Here is a 23131-nt window from a genome sequence, read left to right as displayed (position 1 = left end):
CTAAGGGCAGTAAACTGCTATTCTGAGTACTGATTTAGGAACAGAAAGCTCGTCCCAAACTCCTCCTTCCTACTGTAATAGTTGTTCTCTAAGGGTATGTCTAGACTTCATGGCTCCGTCGACGGAGCCATGTAGATGAGTTTACTAGACATAGGAAAATGAAGCGGCAATTTCAGTAATCGCCGCTTCATTTACATCAAAATGGCTGCTGCGCTGTTTGGCGGCACAGCGGGGCAGTCTGGATGCGCCGTGGTCAACAAGGGAAGCCTTTGTTGACCACTCCGGCACAACTCATTTCATGAGGCATAACAGAGCGGTCAACAAAGGCTTCCCTTGTCGACCACAGTGCATCCAGACTGCCCCGCTGTGCCGCCAAACAGCTGATCGGCACAACGTGGCAGCCATTTTGATGTAAATGAAGTGGCGATTATTTAAATCACCGCTTCATTTTCCTATGTCTAGTAAACTCATCTACATGGCTCCGTCGATGGAGCCATGTAGTCTAGACATATCCTAAGAGTTAATGATCTGAGAGGCTTCCCACTCTTACACTGTAAGGACATGACAGCTAATTATAATTGCCACAGAGCTCTGATTCCTGATGAACACAGTAGCATTAAACAGGAAACCTAAGCACAAGAAATTAAGTTTAAGCTAAAGTGATCTTAAAAGCCTAGGGCATGTCTGAATTTGGGAGGTGGAGATCTCAAGGCTGTAGAAATAACATACAGCCAGTGACATCTAGAATAAGGCTAACTTAGGCATGATGTTGTTAAGAGATTGCTGCAGTTATGAAATTAGTGCCTCCTTTTCTCATTACATGTTGAGCAGTGGTACATATCTTGACACATAATTTTAATAATAGCTTGTAAGTGTCACAGATAATGTAAGAGGTTTAACAATGAGCCCAAAGATTATCCAGAAGAAAGCATCTTAAGTCCTATTAAAGAGTAGCAAATCTGCATAATACTTATGACAAGCCAAACCTTTTCAGGGTTTAATAAACTAGCTGCATATTCATTTTCAAGGCACCATCCAAATCAGTGTAGACACAGATGACTATTGAAAGCCCGCTCCAAAGCTGGCAAATACTCAGGGAAGTAACACAAAGAAGAAAAATAGAATTGCCTTTAGCCAAAACCCCACACAATTAAATTTAGCAGTAGCTGATACAGTCCAACAAGATACAGAACAAAGGTTTTACAAAGTACTTACTGGCCACTTTTATGTAGGACGGGTGCTGGACAGAGCATAAAATTGGATTCCACCCTTACTGGTTTTTCATCTGAAAAAGAAAGCATCACATGACCTCAACATATTGCACTGTAGTCACATGGGAAACTGACATGTCTGAACGTGATGCAATCCAGTTTTTTTCAATGAACTTTGGATATTGGTTTGATTCAAAGCTGCCCTGACTTGTCAGGGTCGTGAGCTATTAAGGTCCCAATTCAGGAAAGCACATGTGTTTAAATCTACAGGACAACACTTATGCCCAGGTTTCCATATAAGTGTCATTGAGTGGCTGAAATTAAGGGTGAGTTTTAGAGCAGTCCAAGATAAGGATACTTCCTTCAACTGTGAAAAAAGCATCTTTAATAATACTGACAAAGCTGTTACTAATTAAAAGGAGGAGGGCAAGTTCTTATAAGCAGGCCTGTATTCCTAATTTCCATCCATTATAGCCAATGGCCATTATTACAACAACTTACAAGTCTGTAACATTTCTCATAGTGTCAGACCATGCCCTACTGTTCTGCAGCGTGACGGGGGAGTGGGAGGAGTCAAGAAGCTCCTATGCAGCTGCTGGGAATGACTCCAGTCCTTCCATACCTGTCCTGCAAAGGGCCAAAGGGACTTTCCTATCATGTGTACCACTGAGAGGAAGTTTGACACCTGGAGGCAAAGTCTCTCTCATAACTCACCCAGTGCTATTCTGGGGCTGGGCCTTAATGGCACAACTGAGCCCACAATCAGGAAATTACCTCTCTGCAGAAGTAAACTCCGAGGCAACTCTATTCCGTACTTAAAAACAGCCATGCATGCAAATGGTTTGGGGAGGAAGCTGTTGCTTGATCGTGGAGATGCACATTACATCTGTGTGCGATACGCTCCGCACAAACTCCTCCTCCTCAGACCTGAGGCAAACTGCAAGGGGGGGTTAGCACATGGCCATATGCTTTTGTCTTATGGGTACATTTTATAGTCCTTCATTATTATTATTACTAAAATGCTGATTGATATTTGGTATTTAGTAATAATTTTTTACAAATGTTAGAAAATAACCCTTCCAAATCTAACATCTAAAACCAAAAGAACCTACAAAATTATTGTTTGCCCCCAGGCCAGTCTTACAGGCAATCCCAAGTCAGGGAGTGTGTCCCACACACAGGGTTCGGGTGTATGGTCTCAAGCCCTTTCATTAGGCTTATGAGTAGCAGGAATTTCTTGAGGAGGAAGAAACCCACTTCATGGGGCTGCCTTTCTCCTCTCCTTTTTGCTCAAGGCACCTCAGACCTGTGTTAAGCTTTTATCATTCTCGGCTGCTTGTCTTCTGGGATAAAAACTACCCTGGCTACGTGGCAGCACCATGCAGCACGCCACCAGCTGTTGTCATTTACAGGAGGGCAAAGAGGATGTGAAATACTATCATTCTCCACTTTGTACTAGTGTCAATGACCCCACAAGGTGCAGGACATCAGAGAATCAGGCCCCTCCTAGTGCCAAATGTTACTGACCTATGATTCTAGTAAAAGTAACAGCATCAGATGTCATGCCTCAGCAGCACTTCTGGCACTGCATGCTAGCAGTAGCATTATGAGTAATAAATGCTAAAACTGTTAACCTTCATGGTAAGTTGGCCTAAACATGGGAAACTGTGAATTTGCTGAGCTTTTCCGGGAGCACTGAAATATCTCCTTCACATGATACTGTACAGTTTCCTATTTACAATACTATCTTATTAATGCCTACAGATGATCTCAGAGCACTGTACAGACATTAAATGAGCCTCACAGCACTCCTGCCAGGTAGGTCCGTAAAATTATTGCTATTTAAGATGGGTAAACTGAGGTACAGAGCAGGGTTCCCTCTAAGCTGAGCAGGAGCACAGCATCACAGGTCATTAATCAGCCTTGCCCAGTCAGAGGCTCCCTGCACAGAGCTGACTGACTGGGTGGAGGTGATTAATCACCTGTGAAGCTGTGCTGCCGCGGAGCTTAGAGGGAACACTGGTCCAGAGAGGTTAGATGAATTACCCATGGTCACAGAATGAGGTCACTGTCCAAGCCAGGAATAGAACACCTGACTCTTAAAGACTATGTGGCTGGTCTGCATGCCAATATCCACGCTGAAAGTACCAACATTTCCAAAAACTTCTGCTGTTTCTCCCAAATCTGAAATATGTCCAAAGAATAAATAAAGTCAAATTTGTTCATCAGAAACATTGAGATGTTTCAAGTGTTCCCCAAGCCATCTGGATACTGGGGAATACTGCAGCCACATGTGCACAAATTACTTTTCCCTCCTCTGAATTATAGCCACTTCTGACCAAGCCCACAGCAACTTATGTATACAGTCAGAGCAAATTAGCACAGGGAAATTATGACAGTAGGTCAGAATGTCGTAGAAACTGAAGGACAATTTATGTAGGCAGAATGTAATTACCCAATTTGACTTTCGCCAGAACACCTGGGCTAGCATATTTACTTTTATGAACTCTTCTGTGAGACCTTTAACAAACACAAATGATCAGACCACATTTGTGCACAAGAAGTTAGGAGAATCTGGGGGAAAGTGAGTGCACTGTATGAATTAAAAACTATTCAGTTCCTTAGAAACGCCTTCAAAATCCTTCTGTTTTATTCTATACGCCTACTCTTAACTCATTTCGCAATCACGGCTTATTTTTAAGGATATTTACTTCTTACGGCAAACTCCACTGACTAATCACTTTGGTTCCAGAACACCCAAAATAGCAGCTGTTCCTAGGAGAACCCAAGTCGTAGTCATTTCTGCCAGTACAAAACATGACTGAATCAAAATGGTATCCTTTTACATTCCCTTTGCACTTGTGCAAATGATCACACAAGATGCAGGGCAACAACAGCAGCAAAAAAAATCAGGCCCTGAATGTTTTCCTGAAAATGTACATTCTCTTTCCCTTAACGATATTTGTTAACTGAGGTTTCTAAGAACTGTGTAGAATAAAATCTGCTCTCCTGCACTCATTAAGATCTTTTCTGACTACAGCTCAACTCCTGAAGTCCTTCACTCAGATATCACTCCAAACTGGAGTTTTGGCTGAATAAGAACTAAACTCGGCAGGATTTGGCCAAGTATGAATATTAATAAAAGCAAAAAATACATACATAAAGAAAACTGTTCCCTTGGAACTGAAAAAGCACACAGAAAGGTGTTTCTATTTGCAATCATCTTTTTTATAAACAAATCCAAGAGGTGAAATTAGCACATTAAGCCACTGCTATCCACACTGGTGTTCATTTTTCAAATTGCTAAGCAGAACTTTCACTTACGAATTATTTTCTCAGCAGAGCTCCAGCAGATCACTTGTGTCAATTATTCTTTACACAAATTATGGCAATGTTAAAATGATTTTTATACCAAGCCGTTAACTGTATTGTGTACGGTCATGTGTGCATAATATATGTCCTACACAGCTCACATTACCTCTTTCCATCAACTCATGTATGTCTATTCTGATGTACTATCAGTATAAACTTGTATGCACTAATATATTCTGCAAAACCCTTTTTCCTCTCTCTTGTTGCTTTTCTTAGGCCTGGTCTACACTTAAAAGTTTTACCAGCATAATTATTCCAGTTAGGAGTGTGATTTTTTTTCTTGCTTTAATCAAAATAAGTTAACTAGCAGTAGTGTGAACACTGTTACATCATCGTAAAGGTGCCTTACTCTTTATAGCTTAGTCTGCTTCCTGAACTGGAATAAGCACTTTTCTACTGGTGCTTACGCTAATAAAGTGAATACTTTTATGCTGGACCTTGTGCCACAAGGGGCATGCATTTCCTGCATGATCCGTGTAGTTTAGCCACCTCCCTGAGGAAAGCCACAGCGGTTGCCAGACTAGGATATCCAGTGTTTTTATAGGAAACTGAATTTGTTTATGTGGACCTCAAACAGGCGGCATTTTGACAGTGATGCTACAAGCCACCAATGTAACTCAAGTGTGACCTGGAACACTTCCTCTTCGGTTGAGAACGTGGGCCCAGCCCTCTGCCGGGAGAGCCAACAAAGGATTGGCAATTAGTGCAAGTTGTGGTGATATTTTTCCGATGTGGACACCTGGCCATTAGGAGCTAGACTGACACCACAACTTATTTCCCACAGACTGCTGGACAGCCAGACATTAAACAACCGTCTGCAGTTCATACCAGCCTGGACTGGATTCAAATCACTGACCTAGAGACCAAAGCACTTATAGCTCATTACCAGTCCTCTAAGCCATCCCAGTTCCCCCCTTTATTATTTCCTTACATCCCCCCCCCCCTTTTTGATTTGCATAAAATAGAGAAGTGACAAAGAAAATTCACAACAGTAAAAATAAAGTTGTAGGACAGATGCTGATGGTGATTTATCCCGGAGTCACTGAGGTTTACCTTAGACTTTGATACTTACTAAGGGTGGTGCCATTTATGTGGTAGGTGCAAGTAACACTGTCCTGCTTTCTGCCCAACGTGAAGCCACTTCCCCTGAGGACAACATGAAACTCCTCTGAAAACACAAAGTTATCAGCCGTTAGTAGGTGTGTCGGGAGCCAGCTTTATATCAATCAGGTCTCACACTGCAAACCTACTCATCTCTCCTTGCTACAGCACCCCAACTTCACCTCGAAAGAGTCAGTTGGCAGAAGGGGTGTAAAATCCCGGTTAACTGACTAAAAGCGCCATCTGGGCTGGGGAATGCTCCAATTCGGTTGCAACAGCCTTCAGCCCATGGGGCGCCATGGCCCCCAACCCCATGCTGAGCCTGGCTGCCAGCTCCCAGCCCTGAACTAGGGCTAGGGCTACTACCAGTTCCCAATCTCCACAGGCTCCCCTGTCCGTGGCTAAACACAGATGCAGGAGCAGCCCCTGCTTGCAGGCACCCGACCCATGGCTGGAGCAGCCCTTTGCCCCACAAATCTACTATATATTTGAAGGAGTTTGTCTGTCTCTCCATCTGTTTGGATGTCTGTTTGTTTGTTCAAGAACTCCTCCTAAACCAGTGGTTCTCAAACTTTTTGGTATCATGCCCCCTTTTTGATTTTTGAGAAACCTTCATGCCCCCCCTAAAAAAATAGGAGCAAAACTTGGGGTGGGATTGACCGGGGGTGTGTGGCTGGGTTGCCTCGCCCACCCCCCCAGAATTTCTTCACACACCCCCAGTTTGGGAACCCATGTCCTAAACGGTAAGAACTCAGACTGCCAAATTTCCTCTTACCCTAACTTAAAGCCCTACCCCAGAACAATTTAAATGAAGAAAAACAAAAATTAATTGAGTTAGGGACCAAGCAACACCAAGTAAATCTCCCAGTGAGATGTAAAGCACAGTAAGCCTATAAGTTCTCATTGAGTGCTACTATATAAAATACTGGATGATTTACCCGGTGCTGCTCAGGTCCTTAACTCAATTAATTTTTGTTTTTCAGAAAATAAAATGAAAATGTCCATGCTTCATTTAAAACATTGCTCTGGGGTGGGGCTGGGGAGGAAGGGCTCAGGCTGCAGGCTGCCCTGGGGAGAGAGGACAACCCCAGCTCTCTCTCTCTCTCTGCAGCAGCTTGGGGCCAGGTGAGAAGCACCTCTTCATGGCCGCAGCAGCTCCAGCGGGCACAGCCGGGGGAGGGTGCATGTTCCCCATCTGGGGGGCAGATCCAGGTTCATCTGCCCCCAGCGCTCCTCAGCCAGAGTGAGGAGTGCAGCAAATGGTGTACTTTCCCTCTGCTCCCTGAGGAAGGGAAACAGCCAGCAATACTCCCATACAAATCCAGGCCGGGGGGCTTCAGCAAAAGGGAGGTTGGGGATGGGAGGCTCAGGGCTGGGGCAGTCCTGGATGGGGGGGTAGCCAGCCCTTTTCACCTGCTCTGTCTCTTTTCTGTATGGTTTTATGCATCCCTGTACAAACTGGGGGCTGGACTCAATGACCTACTGAGGTCTCTTCCAGCCCTAGGGTTCTAGGATTCTATGAAACTGGGGTGGGGAGTTTCAGACCCACACCACCCTCCCTAAAGGGTGCCTGCTGAGGGGGGTGGAGGGAGGGCTTGGGCAATCCCCTTTCACCTGCCTGGTCATTCTGTCACTTTTCTGTATGGTTTTAATAGAAGCAATCCCGTTCCAGGAACATCCCATTTTCCTGGCACAACCAAAGCCTGATCTTGCTTTAAGTTATGATAAGAGGAAGCCATATGCTGAATTTGGTGGTCCTAGCTCTTATCATTTAGGAGGAGTTCTTGAACAGAGAGAGAAACCCATGGATGAATGGACAGTACAGTTACCAGATGGCTTAAAAAATACCACTTGATCTCAGATGGGCGGTGGGGGAAGGGGAGTGGGGCTGGCCGGGGAAGATGGGGAGGAGAACCGACCGGCAGGAAGCGGGGCTGTCCGGGAGGTAGTCTAGGGGAACGGGGCTGGCCAGGGGAGATCGGTGGGGGCAGGGGAGAACCAGCCAGCAGGAAGCAGGGCTGGCTGGGAGGGGGAAGGAGGGAGTGGGGCTGACTTGAGGAGGGAAGTGGGGAGAGAAAATGGGCCGGTGGGGAGCAGGGCTGGCTCGGGCACACACAGATCCTGGGGTGCTGCCCAATCCACGCACAGTCTCGGCGAAGCACAAGCGAGTCTGGCCCAGGGAACCCATCCCGCCATAGCCCCACCCCTGCCCTCACCTCAGCTCCAGCCCCACCCCCCTCCTCTCTACTGCATACTTGCATACTGCCTGTCTGGTAGACACGCTCACACGGTGTGAGCGTGTCTACCAGCCAGGCAATACGCAACTACGTACTGATACTCATGATAATAAAACTTAATTAGAAAATACTGGACATTTATATGTCCGGTATTTTCTCAATTTGTTTCCCGGACAGAAACCTCAAATACCAGAATGTCCAGTTCAAAACCGGACACCTGACAACACTAATGGACAGACTTTCTCAAACAGATAGCTTTTATTTATACAAAATTCCTTTTTTGGGATCAGTGGAAAGATTCCTATTGATTTCAATGCACTTTGGATTAGGTCTTTTGAGAGCATCACGATTGGCTGACTTGAATTTATTCTGAAAATTGGATGGTAATCATGAAGTTCTCTTTGAGTGAATAGTCTTTATTTATTTAAACCCGTGCTCTGATTCAAATAGCCCACTAACTGTTACCATTTTTTAACAAAACAGAATAAAAAGTTTTTGCAATACCCTTATTTTGCATTAATTCTAAGTATGGGTGGATTGTGAAATCATAAAAAGAGGCTAACAGAATAATTTAGGAATAGGTCAAACTTAGGGAAAATTAACACTTGCACTGCCTTTCAAGTCTGGTCTGCAATTTTACACGATTCTCTAGCATTTTAACATAAGATACTGTGTCTTCTAGGAATACAACTTGTTTTCAAAATCACATGGAAAAAAGTTGAAGGTCCATATGTTCATGGCATGGTAAAAATTATGAATATATGTGATTACACTCCCTGGGACTTTTAAAAATCAAAATAATCATACCAGCTATATATAGAGTTACATGTTAAGATGTAATTACCCTTAATGCAAAAGTAACTATATAGTTTCTATAACCGATTCTGTTAGTCCCTTAGGGTACATTTACGGTTTACCGCAACTCCTCTGTGTGCCAGATGCTGTACGCCAGGACTTTCTTCCCCGACCACCACATCAGGGTCGGGGACATGGACATGCCTGTGTGCCTGGTGGGGAATGCGGCCTATCCCCTACAAGCCTGACTCATGAAGCCCTAAATGGGACAGCTCAACCCCTCCTGACAGGCCTTTAATGTCAAGCTCGGCAGGGCCCGCATTGTAGTGAAGGATGTCTTCGGCTGGCTGAAGGCCTGTTTTAGATGCCTCCTCACCCATCTGGACCTCTCCAAGCGGAATATTCCATACCTGGTGGCAGCGTGCTGCACAATCTGTGCGAGAGGAAGGGGGAGGCTTTCCTACCAGGCTGGATGGCAGAGGCCGAGCACTTGGCTGGCCTGTACATGCACCCCTGCACAGCTGCCAGCCGGGAGGTCCATCGGGGGGCTGTCCATATCCGGGAGGCCTTGAAGGAAAGCTTCCACCCGGAGGAGGACTAACAGTCTCCCTGGTGTGCCCCACTGGGGGCTTGTGCCTCATTCCTCCCTCAACATCCTTCCACTTACCCTTCCCCGTTCCTGATGTACAATAAAGGACACGTGTTATCATGAAAACAAACTCTTTTTATTGAACAAAACTGAGGTGTGGGGGAGAATGAAACTCAGGTGAGACTAGGGAAAGAAGGCTAGAGAGGAGAGGTGAGAGAGTGGGAGAGGGGAGGGGAAAACCTGGGAGGAGGGAGCTGGAACGGGGAGGAGAAGCTCAGGGCTCAGGGTTGGGCATCTCGCCGGGCCAACTGTCTCCCAGCACCGTGGGTGCAGGGGCCTCGGCGTCTCCGGGATGGTGGGAAGGAGGTGGAGGGTATGGAGGAAGAGGTGGGAGGGGGAGAAGAAGTGGGGGGGAGGAGAGGTAGCTGGGGAGGCAGCAGTGGGGGCTGGAGTGGCAGAAGGCAGCAATCTCTGCTCCAGGGTCTGCAGGTGGTCACAGATGGCACGGCTCTGGGTAAGCAGCTCCCACCTGCTCTCCCGCCAGAGCTGCAGGTCTTCATGCACCCAGTAGTCCAGGGTGCAGTTCAGAGCTCGCAGTGCCACCAGGAGCACCCGCTGGAATTCTTCCTGGTTACGGCTCAGCCGGGTGCGGAAGGATGTCTCAGGAGGGGTGGTGTGCCCTGCACTCACAGCTGGTGTGGCTGTGGAGAAAAAAAAGAGAAGTGGTCAGTTAACCCTAGGGACACAACGGGTGAAGCCCAGCCCCCCTCTGCAAGGCGAGGACGACAGGTCTCCGCACCATCAGAGCCGATGTGCTTGCACACAGGCCATGTTCGGGATGTGCTGCTATCCCCGGGAGTGGGAGATGGCCCAGGACTGCACCCATGCTTCTGTGCTGTATATAGTGTGGGTGTGGGGAGATGTGCCCTGCCTCTGTGTAGAAGGGGCTTGTGGAGGGAGGGTGTCCTGCTGTCTCTCACTACAGGGTCAGGAGCATGTCATGTGTCTTCACACACACGTGTGGCTAACAGGGTAAGGCCCCTGTGTGGCAGCCAGCTGGGGCCAAGTGCCATGGGGTGGCACGGCACATGCCCACACATGCACAGGTTGCTGCCCGATCCGTGGTCAGCTAGGCCCACACGTGCAGTCCCTCGTCTCCCTCCCCGCTCCCCCTGCCACGCCCTCCCTCCCCCACATAAGGGGACAGTGATGGCACTCACATGTTGTTGCCTCCCTGGCCTCGGATGACACTGGCGACAGGCCTGCTGGGACGGCTCGGGGGTCCTGGGTGCGTGGCACGCTCCCTCCGGGCTTCTGCGGCTCCTGGCCCGCCCTCCCCCCCCCCCCTTCGTGCCCTGATCAGAGACCTCTGCGCCAGGATCGATGACCACCTTGGGGGTACAGACCGCCCCGCCCCCTGGCATGCAGTCCAGGCATCAAAATAGAGGCAGGTGTCTGGGTCTGCCCCTGGTTGGGAGCTGCCCCCAGTGGCCCTCGCATATGCCTGCCACAGCTCCTTGATTTTCATCCAAACCTGCTCCTGGGTTCGGATGTGGCTTTTGGTGGCCAGGCTGGCAGCCATCCGCCTGTAGACGGACACGTTCCTCCATCGAGTGTGGCAATCATGGACATTGGAGGATTCCCCCCAAACCTTAACGAGGTCCATGATCTCCGCACTGGACCAGGAAGGCACCGGTCTTTTCTGGCCCCTTGAAAGCTCCTGGGAGCTGGGGGACTGGGCCTGGAGCTGGCACAGAGACTGTGGACAGAGTCTACCCCTTTAAGGGCTCCAGTGAGTGAGAGAGGAGTTTTCCTGGTTGGTGCCAGAGTGGCCAGCAGGGCACCCTGGGAAGGGCTGGAGGCCCCCTATTTCGAAATAAGCATCTACACAGCTCTTATTTCAAAAAAGCAATTTCTAAATTGGCGCTATTCCTCGTGGAATGAGGTTTACCAATTTCAAAATAAGCCCTCCGCTATTTCAAATTGATTTCAAAATAGCGGTTGGCTTGCATAGATGCTAGTAAAGTTATTTCGAAATAACCGCTGTTATTTTGAAATAACTTTGCTGTGTAGACATACCCTTAGTGAAGTGAAGGAAACTGATTTACCATCATTCTGATTTCATTTGACTAGCTGCCAGTTTTCAACAGAATTTATAAGCCCATCTCTAATTCAGTTTCTTCCACCACACATAGAGAATATCAAATAAACAAATGGTTTTGTGACAAACCTCTGAAAAACTAACTCTTTCACTGGAAAGTTACAGTATTTGTTTACTGTGAAATATTTGACTTAAAATGTAACTTGATCCCTTTCATTTGATATGAAAAATGGAGTAAACCTTTATGGTGGAAAATTGGATAGTAAAGTGCTTGGCTTTAAGACCAGCATAGTGGTTTAGGCAGTGTGCAATATACTGCCACATGAGTTTCTGGACTACGTGTTCTCAGCCTATGACTGGACTCCTACGTGTTCTCAGCCTATGACTGGACTCCTAGAAGCTACTATCTCAATACAAATAATTACTGGTAATTGTAATAACAACATTGCTCAGTTTGTTATTCACCAGACAATAGGGAGTTGCCAGACACAGGACTGATTGAGAATAGGAGCATGCCTCAAAATTCTCACACTGCAGTTAACCTAGGCTGCAAGAGGAGGAGTCAAAGAATAATCCTCCTAAGGGGAGGAAATAGGAAGAACCCAATCCTTCCATAATTCATTTTCTAGCTAGTGGAATTTTAGCTACACATTTTACACACAAACAGCACTATCAGAATTCTTTGCACATTATTTTCCATTTCTACTAACTTACCTCCCACGCAGACACTTGATGGTTCCAAATATAAAAGCTCTGTACATGATTGCTTCAGTATCTGTGGGAGGGGAGGAAAGGGGAGGAAGTGGGGGGGGAGGGGGAAAGAGAGAATATCAAAATATAAATAAGATTTTGAAATACAACCTCAGCAACTGAGATCACACCTAAACAGCGAGGCAAGAATGAACCATGCACATTTCTCACAAATGCAAGGAGACAGAGTGCTGGGAATAAGCAATTGAACCAGCACCCTGGTCACTGTTTAAATGAATTAGACCACAGGGATGTCCTGATTAAGGAGAGAAGTTCCTATTACCATATCAGCTCACCACTGGCTAGCTAATTAGCCCATTAACAAGGAGATTGGACCAAAGAGCACAGGAAGAAAATGCAGGGAGAGGGGAAGAAGCAGAAAAGAGAAAGTCTGGTAGGCCCAGATAAAATGGTATTTCCCTGGGAAAAGACACCTATTCTTCTCTCACCTTTGGCAAAGAGGTAGTAAAGTTGGAGGACATAAATACTGTGACTGTACTAGTATGTAGAAAGCAAAAGAGTGCAATACTGTAAGGCTGTCTACACTAAAAGTTTTTACACAAAACCAGCCATTTTTGTGCAAAAACTGGCAAAGTATCCATACCTCAAGCACATTTTTGTGCAAAAAAAACCCCCCAAAAAACAAAACAAAACAAAAAAAACACAGTAAATTGACAGGACAGAGGGCTTTTGCCCAGTAGAATTATTCCTCTCTCCCCAAGGAATAACTCCTTTTTGTGCTACAGTTCTTGCGCAAAAAGGCATGTGTGGATGCTCCGCAGGAATTTCTTGTGCAAAAAGAGCCTATCAGAAAAAACACAGGTGCTCTGATGACCATTCTGTTAATGGCACTCAGAGCTTTCTTGCGCAAGAGTGTCCATGCAGTATGGATGCTTTCTTGTGCAAAAGCACATCGCTTTTGCGATACGCTTTTAAGGTGTGGGCGCACTTTTCCGCAAAAACTTCGTGCACAAGATCTCTTCTGCAAAAAGCTTCTTCCACAAAAACCCTGCAGTGTAGATGAAGCCTAAGTAAACTGCTTGGTGGGATCTATACAAGATAAGGTCTGTGAGAATAAAATGGGAGCAGTGGGTCCCCGTCACATGCATTTTTAAAAATGTACGGATTTCACTTGTATGCATTCTGTGAGGACACAACAGATGTTTCTGCAACAAAAATAAGTAGAGCTCTGCATGGATATAAAATTGGTATCTGCCTCCACACCTGCAAAACTGATCCACAGATGTTGATATCCGCGGATATCAAGGGGATAGCCACACATTTATGGAGTTCTCGATACAAAATGCGTATCCACAAAGAAGAGCCGTGAATATCCACCTCCGTAGATGCAGATACCCGTGGATGTCCGTGGATCTGCAGGGCTCTAAAAATAAGAACCTGCTCTTGCAAATTCTTATACCGCTATTTATTCTGTACTATTTCCCTATGGGTTTTACAATAGGAACCAATGTTGACTTTGGACTTTATTCAGGAAAAATATTAATGTCCGGTTTTGTCCTTAGAATATCTGTGCAGCTTCCCAAATTAATTTCCCATGGAGCCTAATGTTGTACAATCCAAAAGTGACTTCTCTGGACTCTGGATCAGGCAAAGGGAGTCTTTCAATGGCTTTGGGTCATTGTCAAAGCACATACTCCAAGTTTTGACATTGCTTGCCATGTACAGCGGAGCAAGACTGCCCAGGTTTCGCACAACGTACTAGATTTTGTGGGACATTCTGCATTTCAGCTGAACCAGGCAGTCGGTTCTGCTACACCAACAAATCAACCAATGTTCTTCCAGGGATGAGGGAGAGAACGATTCACCTATAAAATGCTCTTAAAGCTAGGAGAAGTTGCACTCAACTGAGAGCCAAAAGATCAACATTTCTGATCTTATGTCTTCTGACTGATGTTTGCCTTTCTGTGCATCTCAGAGTCCTCTTTATTCACTAATGCTTCATACTCAACTAACTTCTCAGATAAAGGAGCCATTCTCCATTTTACAAATACATGGTTCAAGTCTTACCCCACACAACACCACTACCTCTCAACATGAATGTGTCAAAACTGGCTATCTTGTTGCAAGTTTGTTTGCAACCACCGTGTAACCATTAGACGACACTGCCCTCCCAGAACTAGGTACAGAACCCATTATTGCCCTCCCAGAACTAGGTACAGAACCCATTATTGCCAGTCTCAAGCATTCTATTCTATTTTATGTCTAGCAAATACTTGTGTAAGTTACTGTCAAAATTTTTGTGGCTGATCCACTCCCAGGTAACTGTTCTCCTATAACTCAAGTGGTAGAGGATAGTGCTGGCAGGTTGAAACACTACCAACGACCACAAACAGAACCTCATTTACTCAAGTACCCTATTTCTTTTGTTGTCCATATATGCCTCTGTAAACCCCACTTCAATTCATCTGATGAAGTGGGTTTTACATGCAAAAGCTTATGCCCTAATTCTGTTAGTCTCTAACGCTACGTCAACACTGTTGAGCTATTTCCTTAATAGCAAGCCTGTTATATCGAAATATAATGGGCTCACTATTCCTACATCCCTGTAAATCTCATTGCATGAGGGTTAAGTAATGTTTCGGAATAGCGCTTTATTTTGAAATTAATTTTGAAATAAGTTATTTCGAGGTAAAGGTGAAGTATAGCCGCCCCCTAAGGTGCTACAGGACTCCTTGTTGTTTTTGCAAATACATGGCTACCTCTCTGAGACGTCCTTTTAGTTCTACATAATAGAATCTGATTTTCAAATGCTATTTTTTAAAAATGTTTGCTTTTTTCATTGTATGAATTATATATTCTTAAAAAGAGGTATTATAGCTTAAAAAACAGGATTTTCTGGCAATTCCAGTGTGTCATGCAAATAAAAACGCAAGTATTATGCACACTAGTCACTGTCACACATTTTAATTGCTTTTGTCACAGATAGGCATACTTGAAAGTTGAGAGGTATGGAAATGCAGGTTTTCCTACATGACCTGAAAAAATGTCAAAAATCACTCATCTGTTCAAAGAGAACACTCATCCATACAGGAAAAAAGTTTACAGTCAAGAACAGTCACAGTGAGACAAATTCAAAACATTTTTACTCCTTATATCTTCCTGAGCTCCAAGTATCTTCATTCAAAGGCTGTGGATCGTAAGAGAGCCACAAATGAATAGTCCTGCAACACCTTAGAGACACAAAAAAAATGTAGATGGTATCATGAGCTTTCATGGGCACAACCCACTTCTTCAGATGAAAGCTCATGATACCATCTACATTAGATACCATCAACAGAAATAGCCACCTCACGTCTACACAAGCCATCCATTATTTCAAAATCCATAGCACAAATTGCATATCTTATTTCGAGTTTAGGGTGCTGTGTAGATGCACCCTTAGGCTATGTCTACACTGTAAACCTCATTTTTTGAGGAATAAGGGATCTTGCACAAAAGGGTTTTTTTGCTAAAAATGGCCCCATCCACACTGCATTTTTTTCCGCAAAAACTTCTTCCGCAAAAAGGATTGGAAGAGACTATGCAAATGAGAGCATGAGAAATGCTAAAGAGCGCTTCATTTGCATTTCCTCTTCTGCAAAAATGATGCAGTGTAGACATAGCCTTACAGACTAACACAGCTACCCTTCTGAAATGAGATTCACAGTTCACTTTGCCTGTTTGTGGAAAAGACACACGTAATTCATCTTCCTGGCTATTTGCCTCATACGCGATTTAGCTTGTGAATGACACGCTATTTTCTTTCTTTCGACATACACAAAACAGCATCACAGCCACCCATACTTGACCACTGAGCCTGGCCTTGAAAAATCCAGTTCACTGTGCTCATGTGTCAAGGAGCATGAGACATTATTGTAGTAGCTATTGCTATCACACTTACATTTCCTGCAAAAGAAATGCTCCTGGAAGTTCTTTACAGTCCAGACATATAAACCCACTATGGCCTACCATATAGCTACACTTCATACTATTTTGTTTTTATCGTTCTGTTTGCTAGTGGGTTTTGTTGCTGCATCTCCAGATCCAGTACAAAGCAGGAACAATTACAACATACTTGCATGTGCTAATTTCCGTTTTGTTTTGTTTGTTTTTGTTTTTCTTAAAAACAAAAAAGCACAAAAGCAGACATGGGTAAATTACAGCTTAGAGAGATTTATCAGATCTGAGGCACAAATAATGAATGTTAATAAAGAGTTCAGGCTAAATTAATCCCCTTGGCACCAGTTATTTCACAATTCCAACAGTAGATGTCCTGCTGGGACAATCTGACTCCAAGTGTGAAACGATTTTTTTTTTTAAATACTGTCATTAAATATAAATGGTCAAATTGTCACAAAAATTCCATATCTAAACTATTCGGTACTTTCATTTGGCTTAAGGAAGTCCAAAATCATCTACGAGAGCATCAAAAGTTCCTGGCAAAGACAAGGATCTGAGTGTGCATGATTCCTCAACTGTATTTCTTTACTCTTTGATATGAAGGCCAAATAGTTTCCAAAGCGATAAAACCTGCATGGCTCACTTTGACTCGCAATGGAAAGGTACTTAATCTTGCTGTCTCTCTGATATTCAAACTAGACTGTTCCCAACCTTCAAAAATCTTCAGTCCCTAACGGTCTGTACTAAAAAAGCAACAGCATTACAGAAATCCACCTTATCATCCCTAAAATTCCTTCAATGGAGCAACAATACACACCCAAGAGGCAAATTTGTAGGAAAAACTGAAATCATTTGATATTAGAAACACATGGGACCTCACTGGGACAGATATATCAGCCTCAAGAAGTTTCCACTTCCTGCCTCAAATCTTCCATTTTACCAGAAAACAGAACTCGCACATAAGGCCAGATTCCCCATCTTTAGAGCCGTACATGGATACAATACTTGTATCCGCTGCTCATTTTTGCAGCTATAGCTGAGGATATCCTCATCCCTATCCACAAGTGCAGATACCCACAAATATAAAGAGGATAGCAGTGGATCTGCAGGACTTTACTCATCTTCCACAGAGGGGAAGTCACAAGTATCATCCAGATAATGAGGCAAACCCTATTCATCACACACATTAACATGAACCATGCCACTGACTTCACTGGGCTGCCTATCTAAGAGCAAGGCAACTGGACCTAGCCACCATACTGGAGAAAAGAAAATGTCTTCAACTACAGGCAAGCAACACTAATCTATTAGGCTTGTGAGAGAGGGAGAGAGAGAGAGATTTGCACCTTCAAAGGACGTACGGGAATGTCTTATCCTTCTTTCCCCTTTCTCTTTCCAGACCCCACTCTTTTTTCTGGTTAACTCTCTTCTTCCCTTTGAAATGTTATTTCATCGATGCCCACAAAGTGCACCTACAATTCAATAAAATGCTCAGACTTTGCCTTTAAAAAAGAAATCTAAATACGGTCAAACTCTTTGAGCCAAACTGTGGTTTATAATTTGTGTCCTCGATGCCCATCCGTTGTTATGTTGCAACCTGAGCCAAATCCCAATGACTCCCATTGATTTAAATGGGCTTTCCACAGCCACTTAAGAAATAAATCCACCCCCCCCCCACACCAGCTCCCTGCAGAGCTGTCACTGAAGGCCAGACACTGTAATAGCCCCCCACCATATGGGACATCAATGGAGAAGCTGTAGCCCTACTGACGGCTCACACCTTTCCTGGTGCTCCCTTGTCCCACAACTAAGCGGTTCTCCACATCCCCACAGAGAGAATCTCGACACAGACCAGTTTGCCCAAATTCTCTTCCCACCTCACATAAGACAAGGTTTTCCAAAGCGCTCGCATTCAAGTCCACAGGAGTTTTATCGGTAACTCAAAAACGAGCAGAGTTTGACCAACACAAGGTGCTCTGTGAAAAATCCTCCCACAGCTAAATCGTGATAGTAGCAAAACTATTTTGCATTTTTGCCCACTGCTGCAATTTAGCAGAAAGCAGTATAACAAATAATCAAGCAAACAGTTTCTTTCCCCTTTTGAAAAAAATCTATTTTTAAAATACTTGTGGAAAACTCAGGCATAATACAAAGTGCAATAATACTTTCAAAAGACAATCTTTGACTCTGAATTCCATTTTTTCCTGGCTCAGAACAACGAAGTAGAATGAATTTGCACTGTAGGTTCACTATGTACAAACTGCACACAAGCAAAGCTGAAATAATTACTATATAAGGCCACCCTTGAATAGGATAGTTAAGTACTCTGCTGGCATTCAATACATTCAAACAACTGTAAACTTCCTTGATACTGTTGCAGGGGGAGAGATTCAAGGAGTTGATGTCATCCAGTTTATTTCCAGAGTTTCATGCCAAATAAAGAGCACTATTCTCCCCAGCATATAAAGGCCTTTCTTCCAGGGGCTATCCTGACTACCAGCTACCCTACAAAACACATTTTCCCATAGATGTGAGTGTAGAATCACGGAGAGACTGACAGCCCCATTCCTTCCAGCTCTGCCCCATGGAAATGCAAAACTTCTAAGACCTGGAGGACACCTCCAGGGCAATGTTCCCTCTCATTTTACCCATCCACGTGCAGAATACATTTTGTTATGTGTGGATGTGCACCAGTAGTAGAAGCACATGCTGGGCGCTCTGCATCTCTCTTGGATGGCTCCCCAAGCACTCAGCTTACAGGGAACGCTGCCCCAGGGTGCTCCACAGAGGCACATGCAGCTCATATATTCCAGCACAGATTCCCATCAAACAGGAGGGACGGGAAGGAGCTATAAAGAGCTTATGTCACAAACTTTACATGCATCAGTAAATTAGGGGCTTTCCATGCCTTTGCAAACTAAGTTCTAACTTCTCCATTTTTCTTGCATATAATGCAAAAATTTCTTCTCTTGCGTGCGAGGGAAAAAGAAATGGAGTTCACAAAACCTGTGCCCATCACCATTCTGGTCAGTCTGGGCCCCACTGCTTTTTAAACTTTAAGTTCTTGTGTGCAGGAGTCATGCTACTCCATATGAGTCCCTACAGACTGAAGCACTTGGAGGCCCTGGTACTGACTGGGTCGTTGGGTGCTGCTCATAATGAATAACCCCACTGACGGAGACATAACGTGCAGTCCCTGGACAAGAATAGGAAATACATCACCAGGGCTGATCAGGTGTCTGATTTGGCAGGGCAACAAGATAATGGTACTTAATTGTGCACCCACTTTAAGCAGCGTTGGGGATTATCTACAAAGGGGCGTGATATACTCTACAAGGATGTGATTTCTAAAGCCCACTAACACGTCGTACATTAACTGGTGTGCACGGACCCTGCTGGTGTGCTTTAAGAACAGAACATAAGAACAGCCGTACTGGGTCAGACCAAAGGTCCATCTAGCCCAGTATCCTGTCTACCGACAGTGGCCAGCACCAGGTGCCCCAGAGAGGGTGGACCGAAGACAATGATCAAGCGATTTGTCTCCTGCCATCCCTCTCCAGCCTCTGACAAACAGAGGCCAAGGACACCATTTTATCCCCTGGCTAATAGCCTTTTATGGACCTAACCTCCATGAAATTATCTAGCTTCTCTTTAAACTCTAAGATAGCGTTGTTTGAAGCAGTACTATGTTAAAGTGCACTAGGGAAAACTTTTAATGTGCACCAGCAGAGTCAAACAGACAACCTCTTAGTGCACTTTGGAAGTCATTCCCTTGTACAGCACATTGTCACACCATGTAGACAAGCCCTTAGTTATCATGAGAGTAGGGGTCCTCTGAGAAAATTGTCAGCACTTTAAAATTCACCTGCCAGTTCGCCAGGAGTGAGTAATACATGTCCCGACAAGGGGCAGCCTAAGCTATCTACTTCTGTAGAACTAAGCCTTCATGACGGAAAACGACTACACTTCTCTCTGTCAGCACTGTAGGGAAGTCGTCTTGACTCTGCAAACTACATCACTGCATTTGCTGCTTTCTTGTCTACCTCACTCAAACAGAAGCAGTAACAGAGCTGTGTTAGTCTGATCTTGCTAAAACAAAAGGAAAAACTATGTAGCATTTTAAAGAATAACAAGATGGTTTAATAGGCGATGAGCTTTCGTGGGCCAGACCCACTTCCTCAGATCATATTCTGGAAGAGAACTGGCATGGACCATATATACCACAGGAATACAATGAAAAAAAAGTGAACACATTATTGAACAGAAGCAGTGTGAGATAAAAAAGGATGTGGTCAGTTTCACGCTGCTATTAAAAGTTCTGGATTAGACCCATGAATCACATCAATGTCAGTGTGGCTGCTGAGTGAGGAGTAACAGCACAACCAGCAACAGGAGCTATTCATGGGAGAAAAGGACCCAACACATGGAAGAGAGGTTGTGTATCAAAAAGCTCACCTACTCATCTGGCAGAAGCCATAAAGCTGGAGTAGTAAGAATACCCCTCTGCCCTTCTTCCAAATACACACTTAGGAGGTTCAGCAGGGGAAGAGAAAATTCCTTGTCCTTTCCAGCAGCTAGAGGGTGAATTTTATTATGACAGCTATCTTAAAAGCAAACAGCATTAATACATCACAGCTTCAGGGGCAACACAGATCTCAAGCCTCACTTCAAGGCATCAGAACTTCTGGAACTTTCAAGAAGTTACATAGGACATATGATCTACAAATAGTTTTCACAGTAGGAGTGCGCCTTAGCAATGAGGGGTTAAGCTCTTCTGCAGGCATACAGTTTACCAGACTAAAGACATGCAAGATAAGCCACGGGCACATGAACACAAATTCATCTCTGGTGTAACTCCACTGACTTGACGGCATTACATCAGGATTGGAATTACTCAATGCTGATGCCCACCAGAGTAATTTGTTAATCAGATGTTGAATCTATACTAAGAGTTTGTCTACACTTAAAATTCTGTTGCAGCAGGGCAGCTGTAGCACTTCAGTGCTGACACCCCCTACACCAGTGGTCTCCAACTCCTAGCCCGCAGGCCTTCCCCAGCTGGAGCAATTGCGCAATCCAGCTCAGGAGCCCCGGCAGGCTGGAGGGCAAGCAAGCCTGACTGTCCGTTACCATTCCTCAAGCCCCACCCCTTCCTATCATCCCCCCCCCCCCACACAGTCCCTGAGGACATGGCTTTGGGGATCACTGGGGGAGGGGGCTTGGCACCATGCAGCAGCGGTTGGGCTCCCCTGTGTTCCCCATGGGGAAGCAAAGTGAGGGCACCCACTGAATCACAGGGAGTGCAGGGGAGAGGGAACTGGCTGCTGGTGTCGCTCTGCGCCAGGCCCCATCCCCCACCACCGACCTCCAAAACCGAGTCCTATGGGGATGGAATGCCATAGTGGGGCAATGGTGGGAAGGAGCGGGGCTTGAAGAACTGTAACTAACAGGGCTCTTCCCCGGGATTCCCAATCCAGACTGTTTAATTACTCCAGCCGGAGATAGTCCGCAGGCCGAGAGTTTGAGACCCCAGACCTATGCCAACAGGCAAGGTTCTCCCATGGGCGTCGATAATCCACCGCCCTGAGAGGCAGAAACTAGGTGGATGAGAGAACTCTCCCATGGACCTAGCACTGTGGGTTAGGTCGGTTTAACTACATCACTCAGGGGTATGGATATTTCACATCCCTTAGTAACACAGTTATATTGACTTAAGTTGCAGTGTAGACCAGGCCTCATTGTGCTAATATGGTCCAGTCTAATTTTGCCTCTGAGCCAGGAGGCTGGGAATTAGGCTCCAATCTAACAGAACACTTTATCATGTACTTATCTTTAAGCATGTGAACAGTACCCACTGACATCAATGGGAATACACATTAAAGTCAAGCACATGCTCAAGTGCCTGGCTAGCATAGTTCCCACTAAGCTGCGCACCTGTGTGGGCATGCAGCAAGAATTTGCTTTCCACCCACCTCCTCAGCAGAGTTGCGCAGTGGCTGCTCAGCTGATCCGCAGCAGGGCTGCGTGGGAGGTGGCTGCCTCACCCCAGGAGCAGCGGGGCAGCCACCTCGCAACCCTGGCCCTAGCTTCAGCCCTTTTCCAGGGCTGGAGCTGTGGCCAGGGTGAGCCACCTGGCAGCTGCCACAGCTGGAGCCTGAGCCATGGTACTAAAAGTAGCACTGCGGCCCCACCTCCAATCCCAGCACACGGGGCAGCCACCTGGACTGGAGCTGGGGCCACGGTGCTATTTTTAGTACTGTGCTCCCAGTCCCAACCACTTTCAGGACTGGGTCATGTGACAAGCAGCTGCCCTGTGCCGGGAGTGGAGCCAGACCACGGTGCAGCTGCTCCTGGGCAAGCGTGTTAAAAATAGCACTGCAGCCCTGGCTCCAGCCCTGGCACATGGGGCAGCCATCTGCCATGCAGCCTCACACCTGCACCAGGGGGTGGGGAGGTGCAGGTGTCAGGAAGGTGAGGGAAGGGGCAAGGGGAGAACTAAGATGGAGATGGGGGTGAGGAGAGGAAGGGGCTTGTACTGAGAGGACAGGAGGGAGCCAGGAAAGAAGAATAAAGGGGAAGGTATCAAGGATCTGGGTGGAGGAGAGACAAATGTCAGGGGACAAAGAGGAGACAATGAGAGGAAAGGGCAGGAGGGGGGGGGGAGAGGAAGGTGTCAGTGGAGAAGGGAGAGGACAGGATGATGCTGGGAGAGAAGGGAAGGGCAGGGCAGAGGGGAGGGACAATGAGGGCAAGAGGAAGGAAGAGGAGAGGAGTGGGTGCCAGGAGAAGCATAGTTGGAAGGAGGGATGAGCATGAGGAAGGTGGTGGATGGAGCAAGTCATGTGTCAGGGTGCAGAGGGGTGTGAGGAGAACCAGGGCAGAGGTTGGTGAGGGGGTGGGCACCAGGGAGGAAAAGGGCAAGGAGGGCAGGTGTTGGGAGGGCAAAGGGAGAGCAGGAGACATGGCAGCAGAGGGGAAAAGGGAGCAGTTTATAAGATAATTTGTTAATAACTTGGGTGCCACAGTGGCTCGTGTCCGAACAACTGCACATGACCTCAATCTTGGTGCACAAGAC

At 45.8% G+C, this 23131-nt stretch overlaps 1 protein-coding gene across 2 annotated transcripts in view; it reads right to left on the bottom strand.

The window, feature by feature from the left end:
* Positions 1-23131, bottom strand: part of ANTXR2 (ANTXR cell adhesion molecule 2) — a 192117-nt gene that overhangs the window by 130595 nt on the left and 38391 nt on the right. The window contains exons 8-10 of one of the 2 annotated variants that reach the window (XM_075929467.2): positions 12121-12181; positions 5656-5751; positions 1216-1285 (exon numbers count right to left, since the gene is read on the bottom strand). In XM_075929467.2, the coding sequence (XP_075785582.2) occupies positions 1216-1285; positions 5656-5751; positions 12121-12181 (227 nt within the window). Of the gene's footprint in view, positions 1-1215; positions 1286-5655; positions 5752-9419; positions 10007-12120; positions 12182-23131 lie in introns of those variants that run through there. The other variant, XM_089778120.1, reaches the window with a different exon arrangement.

This window comes from Pelodiscus sinensis, chromosome 4 (assembly GCF_052426305.1).
Source record: "Pelodiscus sinensis isolate ZL-2025 chromosome 4, ASM5242630v1, whole genome shotgun sequence".
NCBI classification, from domain to species: domain Eukaryota; kingdom Metazoa; phylum Chordata; order Testudines; family Trionychidae; genus Pelodiscus; species Pelodiscus sinensis.
This window is presented reverse-complemented; position numbering and strand designations above follow the sequence as displayed.